This window comes from Corythoichthys intestinalis, chromosome 13 (genome assembly GCF_030265065.1).
Source record: "Corythoichthys intestinalis isolate RoL2023-P3 chromosome 13, ASM3026506v1, whole genome shotgun sequence".
In the NCBI taxonomy this organism is placed as follows: Eukaryota; Metazoa; Chordata; class Actinopteri; order Syngnathiformes; family Syngnathidae; genus Corythoichthys; species Corythoichthys intestinalis.
The window spans coordinates 50,214,178-50,229,621 of record NC_080407.1 but is presented as its reverse complement, the minus strand read 5'-3'; the positions used below and the strand labels follow the sequence as shown (position 1 = coordinate 50,229,621).

General features: G+C 32.6%; 1 protein-coding gene across 2 annotated transcripts; it reads left to right on the top strand.

Moving 5' to 3' along the window:
* The first annotated feature begins 1,372 nt into the window (after positions 1 to 1,372).
* Positions 1,373 to 5,363, top strand: LOC130929010 (zinc finger protein with KRAB and SCAN domains 5-like). 2 transcript variants are annotated; one of them, XM_057855859.1, is made up of 3 exons: positions 1,373 to 1,440; positions 1,977 to 2,176; positions 3,065 to 5,363. In XM_057855859.1, the coding sequence occupies exons 2-3, from the start codon at positions 2,026 to 2,028 to the stop codon at positions 3,601 to 3,603; spliced, it is 690 nt and encodes a 229-aa protein (XP_057711842.1). In that variant the 5' UTR covers positions 1,373 to 1,440; positions 1,977 to 2,025; the 3' UTR covers positions 3,604 to 5,363. The 2 variants fall into 2 exon arrangements, with proteins under 2 accessions (XP_057711842.1, XP_057711841.1); XM_057855858.1 differs by having other exon boundaries at positions 3,062 to 5,363.
* Positions 5,364 to 15,444: the final 10,081 nt, after the last annotated feature.

Below are 15,444 nucleotides of genomic sequence, written 5' to 3'. Positions count from 1 at the left end.
AAAACGGAGCCATTGTAGGCTGTTTGCGGCAATGCGTGAATGAGTCGCACCGCAAATGCGTTAATTGCGATAAATATTTTCACTTGATTAATTTTAAAAAATAGTTACCGCCCGTTAACGCGATAAATTTGACAGCCCTACATTTAACAAAACAAAATAAATGCATTCATTTGGGATGAAATGCATAACTGGTGCTACAACAATCTAACGATATACTGACAAGCGGGGTGGCTAGTGGGGTGGCCAACCAATTTATAGGCCACCCCCTGGGGGCGCCACTGGAGGTTACACGAAGCCGGAATAGACCGGAGCGTTGACCAGATTAGAAACCGGTGGAAAACGCTGAAAACCGGCTACTACAAGGCAAAAGAGCAAAACAGCAGAAGCGGATACGACCCCACAAACACAACAAGTGGGTTAAAGTTAAAACAGCAGCACTCTGACGATCGATCTCCATGTTTTGCAACGTGACGCTTTGTTTTGATTAATCTGCGCATGTCAGACGGCAGTTGTCAAACGTCCTTTCGGAATAAAGGCAGACACATGTAAACAGCTGATCTGAAATTTCCATTCGGAATGATTTGAATCGGTATGAATAAAAGTCAGCATGTAAACGTGGCTACTGACTGCAATTTAAAGAACGCTACAGACAGCTTCGGATCTCGATGCAAGAATTGTGCGAAGTTGGCAGCCTAATCGCACTTGGTAAAAAGTTCTTTGTATGTTGGACTTAAAACAAGAGACTCTGAATCTCCTGCCTGAAGGGTGGACCTGAAACGAACAATGAAGGGGATTATCTGTGCAATCCAGTATGTCATTTGCCTTCCTCATAACCTGCCTCTCATAAATATCTGTTAAGGAGATCTGTGGACAGCCTGTTATCTTACCAGCCACCTTAACAATGTGGTTGGTGTAATTTTTTTTTCTTCTTCAGGCTGATACCTCCATACTAGGCAATAAAAGCAAAAGTAAGAACAGATTCAATTAAAAAATCATAGAAAAAAGACAACTTTATCAACATTAAAAAAGTTAAGCTTCCATTGGAAGTACAATCGTTGTCTACGCTTTTTGCAGATGGTCTCTATATTTGCATCGAATCTGAGTTTGTCTATCACAGTACCCAAGTATTTATACTCCTCTACCACCTCTATACTGCTACCTTTTATACGAGTTGGCAGAGATGAATAGACAAGCATGTGGCCAGGGTTCCGAATTTGCCTCTATTTGAAAGTGTAAAATAAACAGACACCTCAGTTTTTTAGAAGAAATTATTAAATCGTACTCGACCGCCCAGTCAGTAGATGGCAACCTTGTACTTGTGTGAATATAGGAAGAAGGAAACTACGACAGTCTCTGGTCACGCATGCGCAGTCAATCATTTAACGCAGCCAGCAGTGTGAGTTAGGACAGAGTGAAGTGACCGTTCCATAACACCCACAGGTACTTTTGTAACAATTACTTACCATTCTTAAATAGTTAAAATGCTTGTGAACTTTCATGTTGTGTGTTTCGTGAGGTTTTGAACGTACTTGATGTGAGTTTGAACGAGTAGTTTTGTTGTTTTGTCGAGTTGAATAATGGCGACCCTTAGTAGTTGACCATTTATTTAGCGTGTTAGAGCTAATTGATGCTAACTTAAACTGAGCAGAAATAAGGTTTTTCTCCAGTGTGGGTTCTTGTGTGTAGTTGGTCCCCCAGTGTGGACGTAGCCTAAGAATGTAAGATTAAACTGTTGTTATGAGAGAAAATGATCATTTAAGCCAATATTATGTTTATTTTTGGGAGAAAAGTTACAAGCAAAGAGAGACTTGCACACGATGTGAACCTGAATGATCGCATTCTGCCAGTATATTATTTTGGAAGTGGATTATTATTTTGATACTGTTGTGTCAATGTTAAAATGGTGCCTTCAGAGCCAGGCGAGACAAGCTCAACGTTCACTCCTCAACGTTCACAGACCCTTTATCGATCCACAGGGGAAACTGCCCGTATTATTGCTTGGAGCTTGTCAAGAGGACAGCACTCATGGACGGCCACAGGGAATGTGACATTCGCACTCCTAGACTGGCCACGGAGAAAGACACTAATGCACCGGTTCGGAAACTCGCTAAGACATCGCCAGCCGGATCCATCACTAATGCCCTTCCCGACCCGGCCGGTCTGTCGTCCATTTTGGGTGAGCAGACGGTGAAATTTACAGATGCAGAGAGTTTAACTTTTATAGTGCCTTGACTATTGTCATGCGCCGGGTGTGAGCGACGCTCCTCCTGCAAAAAAGTTACGCTGCCTGTCAATGCACGATGGCTATCAGCCAGTCAGCGCACCGTCGCTATGGGAGTGACATCTCACAATGCAAACATCTGCTGCTAACTAATCCAGTGCTGCAATGATGGATTAATTAACTCGCATTATTCGATTAGAACAAAGCTTCAAATAAAACTTATTAGTTTAATTACACTAGAGTGGCGTTGTAATGGTTTGTTTGGAAAGTGTTTGCATTTAGTTTTATTGATTTGGGTGGATACACTGCACTCTAGTAGCAAAAATGAATATGACAAAATCCAGCTGCTTCCTGTTAAGACCAACATAAGCTAATGTTTTTTATACATATGTCATTTAGTTTATAGGTATAATTAGCATTTTTTTCAGTGAATATTTGTTTGAACGAGCATTGGAATAAAAAAACGTTAGCATTTTATACCATGTAAGCTAGCGGACTTTTGATAAGCAAGTTAGCCAATTGTTCTTTTGTTGTACTTCAATCCTCATTCATTTATTTTTAATACTGTTTGAGGCTAAGCTCAGGTATTTTATTTTTAAATGAAATTGTAATTCTGTATAGTTTAAAGAAACACATCATTTTATGCTCTTTTGAAAGTGCAATCTTTGCAAGTCTTTGTTTTACATGTCCTAAAATTTATTCTGCAATGAATTGAATTTTCTTAATTCAAATACTGGGTTTTAACTTGTTGATAGATTAATCAAATACTAAAATAATCGATAGCTGCAGCCCTAACCTAAACTAGTCCACAAAATACATCATTTGTCTTCTTGTGTTCAGCAGGTTTCAGAAAATCCCTTGGTCCTGGGCAGCAGGAGCCAAAGTCTCCCGGCATTAAAGAGGAAGTTGAGCTGCCCCAAATCAAAGAGGAGGAGCCAGAGCACCTTCAACAGCAGAAGAAAGAGGAGGAACTTCAAATAAAAAAGGAGGAGGAAGAGGAGCAAGATATCACCTTGTCGACTGGTGAGCCCTTGAAAAATGGTGATGGTCTGAGTGAGGCCAGCAGAGGGGCGGAGCTTCAAAGTGGCATCAGCTCAATAAAAGGATTGCAAGCAGACAATTTCATCGCTCCGCCATCAGATAGAAAAGGCGCCACCTCACACTCGCCTTATACTGATGATGATGACGATAGTCATAAGAAAGGTCTCGGTGATGACAAACTCTGCGAATGTTCTGAGTGTGGGAAAACCTATTATAGCAAGTCAAATTTGAATAGGCATATGAAGAGCCACACTCGCGAGAAACCCTTTTGTTGCTCACTTTGTGGCCAAAGATTCGCTCAAAAGATACAACTAACAATCCACACAAGAACCCACACTTGATGAGAAACCTTTTGCATGCTCAGTTTGTGCTCAAAGACTCACTCAAAGCTAAAACTTAAAAACAGACACGAGAAACCCTTTTCCTGCTCCGTTTGTGGCCGAACATTCGCTCAGAACGGACACTTTAAACTACACACAAGAACCCACGCTGGAGAAAAACCTTATTTCTGCTCAGTTTGTGGTCAAATATTCGCTCAGAAGACAAGCTTAATGACCCACACTGATGAGGAACCTTGTCCCTGCTTAGTTTGCGGTCAAAGATTCTGTCACAAGAGCGCCCTCAAGAAATCACACTGGTGAGAAACCCTTTACCTGCACTGTTTGCAGTCAAGGATTCACTTGGAGTGATGGACTCAATAGACACAAGTGTGTTGGAGTGAAAAGCAGTGGACCAACAATGGTTTTGCCTGCCCAATTGTATTCTGTGGACCTTCCTCAAATCCTGTTAAGGATTAGAACTTGGTGCTTTGCCCAATCCTTGTTTCATGTGAATCCACACTATTGAAGTTAAAATGTGTTGCGTTCTGAATTTGCTTCTCTTTAAAAGTTTTAAAATAATCATAAAATAGATTTTTTTTTTCCCCCAAGATTGTTACTCCCACAGTGACTGCCATTTTTTTTCTCAATGATTTCACGGGATTTTATAGCTTAAGAAAAATACATTTTCAAACAGTCGTATATTAATGACGTAAGACTTATCTTTTCACACCACATGGAGATAACTTAGCCTATCCACCGCATATATTGCTGTCAATAATAAACACTACAATGAGAGACGGCAGTCATTCAATATGACCATGTATATTAAGGCTTTAAAAAAAAAAAAAAAAAACTAAACGGCCATGTATAGTGAAGGTTTTTTCTTCTAAAAAACGGAACATGTATAGCAGGGGTGTCCAAACTTTTTGCAGAGGGGGCCAGATTTGGTGTGGTAAACATGTGGGGGGCCGACCTTGGCTGATGTCCTTTATGTTGAACAATATATTTAAGCAAATTTTAGTGAGCCATTATGTGTGTCACATTTGCTTTATTTTTTTTTTTTAATTAATAATTTCAACAATCTCGCAACTAGCCTTTGTGGCTAAGCCTTCGACTCTCGGGCTCTTGGGAAACACTGCTGCTGTAACATTAAACTAGCTTCAAGGTGCTTCAATTTCTCGCTACGTATCTTCCCTGTAATCTTGTCGTACATGTCAGCGTGTCTTGTATGGTAAAACGCCATACATTGAACTCTTCAAAAACAGCGACTGTCTCTTTGCAAATGAGGCAGACACAGTTGTTGCGTATTTTAGTGAAGAAATAGTCCAATTTCCACCTATCCTTGAAGCGGCTGTCACAGTCAACTTTCTTTTTCTTTTTGTTGATTGTCGCCATTTTAGAAAATTGGGAGTAAAAGGTCACACGGGGTAATGTTGCTTTTAGTGGGTATATGAGGAGCAGCATTTAGCGTGTAAGCTATCTCATATGCTGGTAGCAGTACTGCTGACCAATTAAGTCTGTGTGCGGGCCAGACGTTATTGATTTTATGACAGAGGCTGGGGGCCGGATGAAATTTGACCACGGGCCGCATTTGGCCCCCGGGCCGGACTTTGGTCATGTCTGATGTATAGTATGGCTTTTTTTCTTTCTTTAAAAAAAAATTTTTTTTTAATTACCATGTTGTATACTAGGGCTTTTATCTTCTAAAAACAACCATGTATGGTTTTAAAAAAATAAAAATAAAAAAAAAGACTGTATAGAAAGGCTTTTTTCTTCTGAAAAACGGCCATGTAGTTTTTTTTTTGTCTAAAAACAAAATAGGAATAGGTATGTATCGTAAGTATTTTTTTCTAAAATAATGACCATGTATAGTAAGGTGTTTTTTCTTAAAAAAAAAAAAAAAAAAAAAACGACCATGTATCGAAATGCTTTTTTTTTTTTTCTAAAAAAACGACCATGTATATATTAATACATAGTCACACAAAGCCTGACTATACATGGTCATTTTCTTTAGGAAAAAAAAAAACCTTTCTATACATTGTTGTTTTTTATATGAAAAAAAAATCTTACTATACATGGTCATTTTTTAGAAGAACAAAGCCTGACTATACATGGTCACTTTTTATTAAAAAAAAAAAAAAAATTAAAATCCTTACTATACATGTTTGTTTTTTGGGGAAAAAAAGCCTGACTATACATGGTCGTTTTTATAAGACAAAAAAAAAGCCTTACTATACATGTTTTTTGAGGGGGAAAAAGCCTGACTATCCATGGTCACTTTTTAGAAAAAAAAAAAAAGCCTTACTATACACGGTGGTTTTTTTATGAGACAAAAAACAACCTGACTATACATGGCCATTTTTTAGTGGAAAATAAAGCCTTGCTATACATGGTCATTTTTTTACGAAAAAAAGCCTAACTATACATGGTCATTTTTTTACGAAAAAAAGCCTAACTATACATGGTCTTTTTTTTTTTTTTTTTTTTTTTTTTTTTTTTTTTTTTTTTTTACAAAAAAAAAGCCTCACTATACATGGTCGTTTTTTTACGAAAAAAAAAGCCTCAGTATACATGTTCTTTTTTTTTTATGAAAAAAAGCCTTACTATACATTGTGTTTTTGTTTTTACAAAAAAAAAAGCCTTACTATACATGGTCGGTTTTTTACGAAAAAGAAGCTCAACTATACATGGTCGTTTATTTACAAAAAAAAGCTCAACTATACATGGTCGTTTTTTTTTACAAAAAAAAGCTCAACTATACATGGTCTTTTTTTACAAAAAAGAAGCCTTACTATACATAGTCGTTTTTTACAAAAAAAGCCTTACTATACATGGTCGTTTTTGTTTTTTTTTTTTTTACGAAAAAAAGCCTTACTAAACATGGTCGTTTTTTTTTTTTTTTTTTTTACGAAAAAAAGCCTTATTATACATGGTCGTTTTTTTTACGAAAAAAAAGCCTGACTATACATGGTCGTTTTTGTTTTTTTTTTACGAAAAGAAAGCTCAACTATACATGGTCGTTTTTTTACAAAAAGAAAGCTCAACTATACATGGTCGTTTTTGTAAAGAAAAAAAAAGCCTTACTATACATGGTCGTTTTTGTAAAGAAAAAAAAGCCTTACTATACATGGTCGTTTTTTTACGAAAAAAAAGCTTGGTCGTTTTTTTTTTTACGAAAAAAAGCCTTACTATACATGGTCGTTTTTGTTTTTTTTTAACGAAAAAAAGCCTTATTATACATGGTCGTTTTTTTACGAAAAAAAGCCTTACTATACATGGTCGTTTTTGTAAAGAAAAAAAAGCCTTACTATACATGGTCGTTTTTTTTTTTTTTTTTTTTAAACGAAAAAAAGCCGTACTATACATGGTCGTTTTTTTACGAAAAAAAGCTTAACTATACATGGTCGTTTTTGTAAAGAAAAAAAAGCCTTACGACATGGTCGTTTTTTTACGGAAAAAAAAGCCTTACGACATGGTCGTTTTTTTTTTTTTTTTACGAAAAAAAGCCTTACTAAACATGGTCGTTTTTTTACGAAAAAAAGCCTTACTATACATGGTCGTTTTTTTTTTTTTTTTTTTTAAACGAAAAAAAGCCGTACTATACATGGTCGTTTTTTTACGAAAAAAAGCCGTACTCTACATGGTCGTTTTTGTAAAGAAAAAAAAGCCTTACTGTACATGGTCGTTTTTGTAAAGAAAAAAAAGCCTTACTCTACATGGTCGTTTTTGTAAAGAAAAAAAAGCCTTACTCTACACGGTCGTTTTTGTAAAGAAAAAAAAAAGCCTTACTATACACGGTCGTTTTTGTAAAGAAAAAAAAAAGCCTTACTATACATGGTCGTTTTTGTAAAGAAAAAAAAAAGCCTTACTATACATGGTCGTTTTTGTAAAGAAAAAAAAAAGCCTTACTATACATGGTCGTTTTTGTAAAGAAAAAAAAAAGCCTTACTATACATGGTCGTTTTTGTAAAGAAAAAAAAAAGCCTTGCTGTACATGGTCGTTTTTGTAAAGAAAAAAAAAGCCTTACTATACATGGTTGTTTTTGTAAAGAAAAAAAAAGCCTTACTGTACATGGTTGTTTTTGTAAAGAAAAAAAAGCCTTACTATACATGGTCGTTTTTTACGAAAAAAAAGCCTTACTATACATGGTCGTTTTTTACACAAAAAAAGCCTTACTATACATGGTCGTTTTTGTAAAGAAGAAAAAGCCTTACTATACATGGTCGTTTTTTTACGAAAAAAAAAAGCCTTACTGTACATGGACGTTTTTTACGAAAAAAAAGCCTAACTATACATGGTCGTTTTTTTTTTTACGGAAAAAAGCCTTACTATACATGGTCGTTTTTTACGGAAAAAAGCCTTACTATACATGGTCGTTTTTGTAAAGAAGAAAAAGCCTTACTGTACATGGTCGTTTTTGTAAAGAAAAAAAAGCCTTACTATACATGGTCGTTTTTTACGAAAAAAAAGCCTTACTATACATGGTCGTTTTTTTACGGGAAAAAAAAGCCTTACTATACATGGTCGTTTTTGTAAAGAAAAAAAAAGCCTTACTATACATGGTCGTTTTTGTAAAGAAAAAAAAAGCCTTACTATACATGGTCGTTTTTGTAAAGAAAAAAAAGCCTTACTATACATGGTCGTTTTTGTTTTTTTTTAACGAAAAAAAGCCTTACTATACATGGTCGTTTTATTACGAAAAAAAAGCCTTACTATACATGGTCGTTTTTTACGAAAAAAAAGCCTTACTATACATGGTCGTTTTTGTAAAGAAAAAAAAGCCTTACTATACATGGTCGTTTTATTACGAAAAAAAGCCATACTATACATGGTCGTTTTTTACGAAAAAAAAGCCTTACTATACATGGTCGTTTTATTACGAAAAAAAGCCATACTATACATGGTCGTTTTTGTAAAGAAAAAAAAGCCTTACTATACATGGTCGTTTTTGTAAAGAAAAAAAAGCCTTACTATACATGGTCGTTTTATTACGAAAAAAAAGCCTTACTATACATGGTCGTTTTATTACGAAAAAAAAGCCTTACTATACATGGTCGTTTTTTACGAAAAAAAAGCCTTACTATACATGGTCGTTTTTGTAAAGAAAAAAAAGCCTTACTATACATGGTCGTTTTATTACGAAAAAAAGCCTTACTATACATGGTCGTTTTTGTAAAGAAAAAAAAAGCCTTACTATACATGGTCGTTTTTGTAAAGAAAAAAAAAGCCTTACTATACATGGTCGTTTTTTTACGAAAAAAAAAAGCCTTACTATACATGGTCGTTTTTGTAAAGAAAAAAAAAACCTTACTATACATGGTCGTTTTTTACGAAAAAAAAGCCTGACTATACATGGTCGTTTTTTACGAAAAAAAAGCCTTATTATACATGGTCGTTTTTGTAAAGAAAAAAAAGCCTTATTATACATGGTCGTTTTTGTAAAGAAAAAAAAGCCTTACTATACATGGTCGTTTTTTACGAAAAAAAAGCCTTACTATACATGGTCGTTTTTTACGAAAAAAAGCCTTACTATACATGGTCGTTTTTGTAAAGAAAAAAAAAGCCTTACTATACATGGTTGTTTTTGTAAAGAAAAACAAAGCCTTACTATACATGGTCGTTTTTTACGAAAAAAAAAAAGCTGAACTATACATGGTCGTTTTTTACGAAAAAAAAAAAGCTGAACTATACATGGTCGTTTTTTACGAAAAAAAAGCCTTACTATACATGGTCGTTTTTTACGAAAAAAAAGCCTTACTATAAATGGTCGTTTTTTTACGAAAAAAAAGCCTTACTATACATGGTCGTTTTTTTTACGAAAAAAAAAGCCTAACTATACATGGTCGTTTTTTTTTTTTACGAAAAAAAGCCTTACTATACATGGTCGTTTTTTTTACGGAAAAAAGCCTTACTATACATGGTTGTTTTTGTAAAGAAAAAAAAGCCTTACTATACATGGTCGTTTTTGTAAAGAAAAAAAAAGCCTTACTATACATGGTCGTTTTTGTAAAGAAAAAAAAGCCTTACTATACATGGTCGTTTTTGTTTTTTTTTAACGGAAAAAAGCCTTACTATACATGGTCGTTTTATTACGAAAAAAAAGCCTTACGATACATGGTTTTTTTTTTTTACGAAAAAAAAGCTTGGTCGTTTTTTTTTTTTTTACGAAAAAAAGCCTTACTATACATGGTCGTATTTGTTTTTATTTTTAACGAAAAAAAGCCTTACTATACATGGTCGTATTTGTTTTTATTTTTAACGAAAAAAAGCCTTATTATACATGGTCGTTTTTGTAAAGAAAAAAAAGCCTTACTATACATGGTCGTTTTATTACGAAAAAAAAGCCTTACTATACATGGTCGTTTTTTTTTTACGAAAAAAAAGCCTTACTATACATGGTCGTTTTATTACGAAAAAAAAGCCTTACTATACATGGTCGTTTTTTACGAAAAAAAAGCCTTACTATACATGGTCGTTTTTTACGAAAAAAAAGCCTTACTATACATGGTCGTTTTTTACGAAAAAAAAGCCTTACTATACATGGTCGTTTTTTACGAAAAAAAAGCCTTACTATACATGGTCGTTTTTTACGAAAAAAAAGCCTTACTATACATGGTCGTTTTTGTAAAGAAAAAAAAGCCTTACTATACATGGTCGTTTTATTACGAAAAAAAGCCATACTATACATGGTCGTTTTATTACGAAAAAAAGCCATACTATACATGGTCGTTTTATTACGAAAAAAAAGCCTTACTATACATGGTCGTTTTATTACGAAAAAAAAGCCTTACTATACATGGTCGTTTTTGTAAAGAAAAAAAAGCCTTACTATACATGGTCGTTTTATTACGAAAATAAAGCCTTACTATACATGGTCGTTTTATTACGAAAATAAAGCCTTACTATACATGGTCGTTTTATTACGAAAAAAAGCCTTACTATACATGGTCGTTTTATTACGAAAAAAAGCCATACTATACATGGTCGTTTTTGTAAAGAAAAAAAAGCCTTACTATACATGGTCGTTTTATTACGAAAAAAAGCCTTACTATACATGGTCGTTTTTGTAAAGAAAAAAAAGCCTTACTATACATGGTCGTTTTATTACGAAAAAAAAGCCTTACTATACATGGTCGTTTTTTTACGAAAAAAAGCCTTACTATACATGGTCGTTTTTTTTTTACGAAAAAAAGCCTTACTATACATGGTCGTTTTTTTTTTTACGAAAAAAAGCCTTACTATACATGGTCGTTTTTGTAAAGAAAAAAAAAGCCTTACTATACATGGTCGTTTTTGTAAAGAAAAAAAAAGCCTTACTATACATGGTCGTTTTTGTCAAGAAAAAAAAAAGCCTTACTATACATGGTCGTTTTTGTCAAGAAAAAAAAAGCCTTACTATACATGGTCGTTTTTGTCAAGAAAAAAAAAGCCTTACTATACATGGTCGTTTTTGTCAAGAAAAAAAAGCCTTACTATACATGGTCGTTTTATTACGAAAAAAAAGCCTTACTATACATGGTCGTTTTTTTTTTTTACGAAAAAAAAGCCTTACTATACATGGTCGTTTTTTATTTACGAAAAAAAAGCCTTACTATACATGGTCGTTTTTTCCGAAAAAAAAGCCTTACTATACATGGTCGTTTTTTACGAAAAAAAAGCCTTACTATACATGGTCGTTTTTTACGAAAAAAAAGCCTTACTATACATGGTCGTTTTTTACGAAAAAAAAGCCTTACTATACATGGTCGTTTTTGTAAAGAAAAAAAAAGCCTTACTATACATGGTCGTTTTTGTAAAGAAAAAAAAAGCCTTACTATACATGGTCGTTTTTGTAAAGAAAAAAAAAGCCTTACTATACATGGTTGTTTTTGTAAAGAAAAAAAAAGCCTTACTATACATGGTTGTTTTTGTAAAGAAAAAAAAGCTTAACTATACATGGTCGTTTTTTACGAAAAAAAAAAGCTTAACTATACATGGTCGTTTTTTACGAAAAAAAAGCCTTACTATACATGGTCGTTTTTTACGAAAAAAAAGCCTTACTATACATGGTCGTTTTTTACGAAAAAAAAAGCCTTACTATACATGGTCGTTTTTTTTTTTTCTTTTTTACGAAAAAAAGCCTTACTATACATGGTCGTTTTTTTTTACGAAAAAAAGCCTTACTATACATGGTCGTTTTTTTTTTTTTTTTTTTTACGAAAAAAAGCCTTACTATACATGGTCGGTTTTTTTTACGAAAAAAAAGCCTTACTATACATGGTCATTTTTTACGAAAAAAAAGCCTTACTATACATGGTCGTTTTATACGAAAAAAAAGCCTTACTATACATGGTCGTTTTATACGAAAAAAAAGCCTTACTATACATGGTCGTTTTTTACAAAATAAACCTTACTATACATGGTCGTTTTTTACGAAAAAAAAGCCTTACTATACATGGTCGTTTTTGTAAAGAAAAAAAAAGCCTTACTATACATGGTCGTTTTTGTAAAGAAAAAAAAAGCCTTACTATACATGGTCGTTTTTGTAAAGAAAAAAAAAGCCTTACTATACATGGTCGTTTTTTACGAAAAAAAAAAGCCTTACTATACATGGTCGTTTTTTACGAAAAAAAAAAGCCTTACTATACATGGTCGTTTTTTACGAAAAAAAAAGCCTTACTATACATGGTCGTTTTTTACGAAAAAAAAAGCCTTACTATACATGGTCGTTTTTTTTTTTTTTTTTTTACGAAAAAAAGCCTTACTATACATGGTCGGTTTTTTTTTACGAAAAAAAGCCTTACTATACATGGTCGTTTTTTACGAAAAAAAAGCCTTACTATACATGGTCGTTTTTTACGAAAAAAAAGCCTTACTATACATGGTCGTTTTTTTTTTTTTTTTTTACGAAAAAAAGCCTTACTATACATGGTCGTTTTTTTTTACGAAAAAAAGCCTTACTATACATGGTCGTTTTTTACGAAAAAAAAGCCTTACTATACATGGTCGTTTTTTACGAAAAAAAAGCCTTACTATACATGGTCGTTTTTTACAAAATAAACCTTACTATACATGGTCGTTTTTTACAAAATAAACCTTACTATACATGGTCGTTTTTTACGAAAAAAAAGCCTTACTATACATGGTCGTTTTTTACGAAAAAAAAAGCCTTACTATACATGGTCGTTTTTTACGAAAAAAAAAGCCTTACTATACATGGTCGTTTTTTTTTTTTTTTTTTACGAAAAAAAGCCTTACTATACATGGTCGTTTTTTTTTACGAAAAAAAGCCTTACTATACATGGTCGTTTTTTACGAAAAAAAAGCCTTACTATACATGGTCGTTTTATACGAAAAAAAAGCCTTACTATACATGGTCGTTTTTTACGAAAAAAAAGCCTTACTATACATGGTCGTTTTTTACGAAAAAAAAGCCTTACTATACATGGTCGTTTTTTACGAAAAAAAAGCCTTACTATACATGGTCGTTTTTTACGAAAAAAAAAGCCTTACTATACATGGTCGTTTTTTTTTTTTTTTTTTACGAAAAAAAGCCTTACTATACATGGTCGTTTTTTTTTACGAAAAAAAGCCTTACTATACATGGTCGTTTTTTACGAAAAAAAAGCCTTACTATACATGGTCGTTTTTTTTTTTTTTTTTAACGAAAAAAAGCCTTACTATACATGGTCGTTTTTGTAAAGAAAAAAAAGCCTTACTATACATGGTCGTTTTTGTAAAGAAAAAAAAAGCCTTACTATACATGGTTGTTTTTGTAAAGAAAAAAAAGCCTTACTATACATGGTCGTTTTTTACGAAAAAAAAAAAAGCTTAACTATACATGGTCGTTTTTTACGGAAAAAAAAAGCTTTTTTTTTTCGTAAAAAACGACCATGTATAGTTAAGCTTTAACTATACATGGTCGTTTTTTACGAAAAAAAGCCTTACTATACATGGTCGTTTTTTACGAAAAAAAAGCCTTACTATACATGGTCGTTTTTGTAAAGAAAAAAAAATGCCTTACTATACATGGTCGTTTTTGTAAAGAAAAAAAAATGCCTTACTATACATGGTCGTTTTTTTTTTTTACGAAAAAAAGCCTTACTATACATGGTCTTTTTTTACGGAAAAAAGCCTTACTATACATGGTCGTTTTTGTAAAGAAAAAAAAAGCCTTACTATACATGGTCGTTTTTTTTTACGAAAAAAAGCCTTACTATACATGGTCGTTTTTTACGAAAAAAAAGCCTTACTATACATGGTCGTTTTTTACAAAATAAACCTTACTATACATGGTCGTTTTTTACAAAATAAACCTTACTATACATGGTCGTTTTTTACGAAAAAAAAGCCTTACTATACATGGTCGTTTTTTACGAAAAAAAAGCCTTACTATACATGGTCGTTTTTTACGAAAAAAAAAGCCTTACTATACATGGTCGTTTTTTACGAAAAAAAAAGCCTTACTATACATGGTCGTTTTTTTTTTTTTTTTTTACGAAAAAAAGCCTTACTATACATGGTCGTTTTTTTTTACGAAAAAAAGCCTTACTATACATGGTCGTTTTTTACGAAAAAAAAGCCTTACTATACATGGTCGTTTTTTTTTTTTTTTTTAACGAAAAAAGCCTTACTATACATGGTCGTTTTTGTAAAGAAAAAAAAGCCTTACTATACATGGTCGTTTTTGTAAAGAAAAAAAAAGCCTTACTATACATGGTTGTTTTTGTAAAGAAAAAAAAGCCTGACTATACATGGTCGTTTTTTACGAAAAAAAAAAAAGCTTAACTATACATGGTCGTTTTTTACGGAAAAAAAAAGCTTTTTTTTTTCGTAAAAAACGACCATGTATAGTTAAGCTTTAACTATACATGGTCGTTTTTTACGAAAAAAAGCCTTACTATACATGGTCGTTTTTTACGAAAAAAAAGCCTTACTATACATGGTCGTTTTTTACGAAAAAAAAGCCTTACTATACATGGTCGTTTTTGTAAAGAAAAAAAAATGCCTTACTATACATGGTCGTTTTTGTAAAGAAAAAAAAATGCCTTACTATACATGGTCGTTTTTGTAAAGAAAAAAAAAAGCCTAACTATACATGGTCGTTTTTTTTTTTTACGAAAAAAAGCCTTACTATACATGGTCTTTTTTTACGGAAAAAAGCCTTACTATACATGGTCGTTTTTGTAAAGAAAAAAAAAGCCTTACTATACATGGTCGTTTTTGTAAAGAAAAAAAAAGCCTTACTATACATGGTCGTTTTTTACGAAAAAAAAGCCTTACTATACATGGTCGTTTTTGTAAAGAAAAAAAAGCCTTACTATACATGGTCGTTTTATTACGAAAAAAAGCCATACTATACATGGTCGTTTTTTACGAAAAAAAAGCCTTACTATACATGGTCGTTTTATTACGAAAAAAAGCCATACTATACATGGTCGTTTTTGTAAAGAAAAAAAAGCCTTACTATACATGGTCGTTTTTGTAAAGAAAAAAAAGCCTTACTATACATGGTCGTTTTATTACGAAAAAAAAGCCTTACTATACATGGTCGTTTTATTACGAAAAAAAAGCCTTACTATACATGGTCGTTTTTTACGAAAAAAAAGCCTTACTATACATGGTCGTTTTTGTAAAGAAAAAAAAGCCTTACTATACATGGTCGTTTTATTACGAAAAAAAGCCTTACTATACATGGTCGTTTTTGTAAAGAAAAAAAAAGCCTTACTATACATGGTCGTTTTTGTAAAGAAAAAAAAAGCCTTACTATACATGGTCGTTTTTTTACGAAAAAAAAAAGCCTTACTATACATGGTCGTTTTTGTAAAGAAAAAAAAAACCTTACTATACATGGTCGTTTTTTACGAAAAAAAAGCCTGACT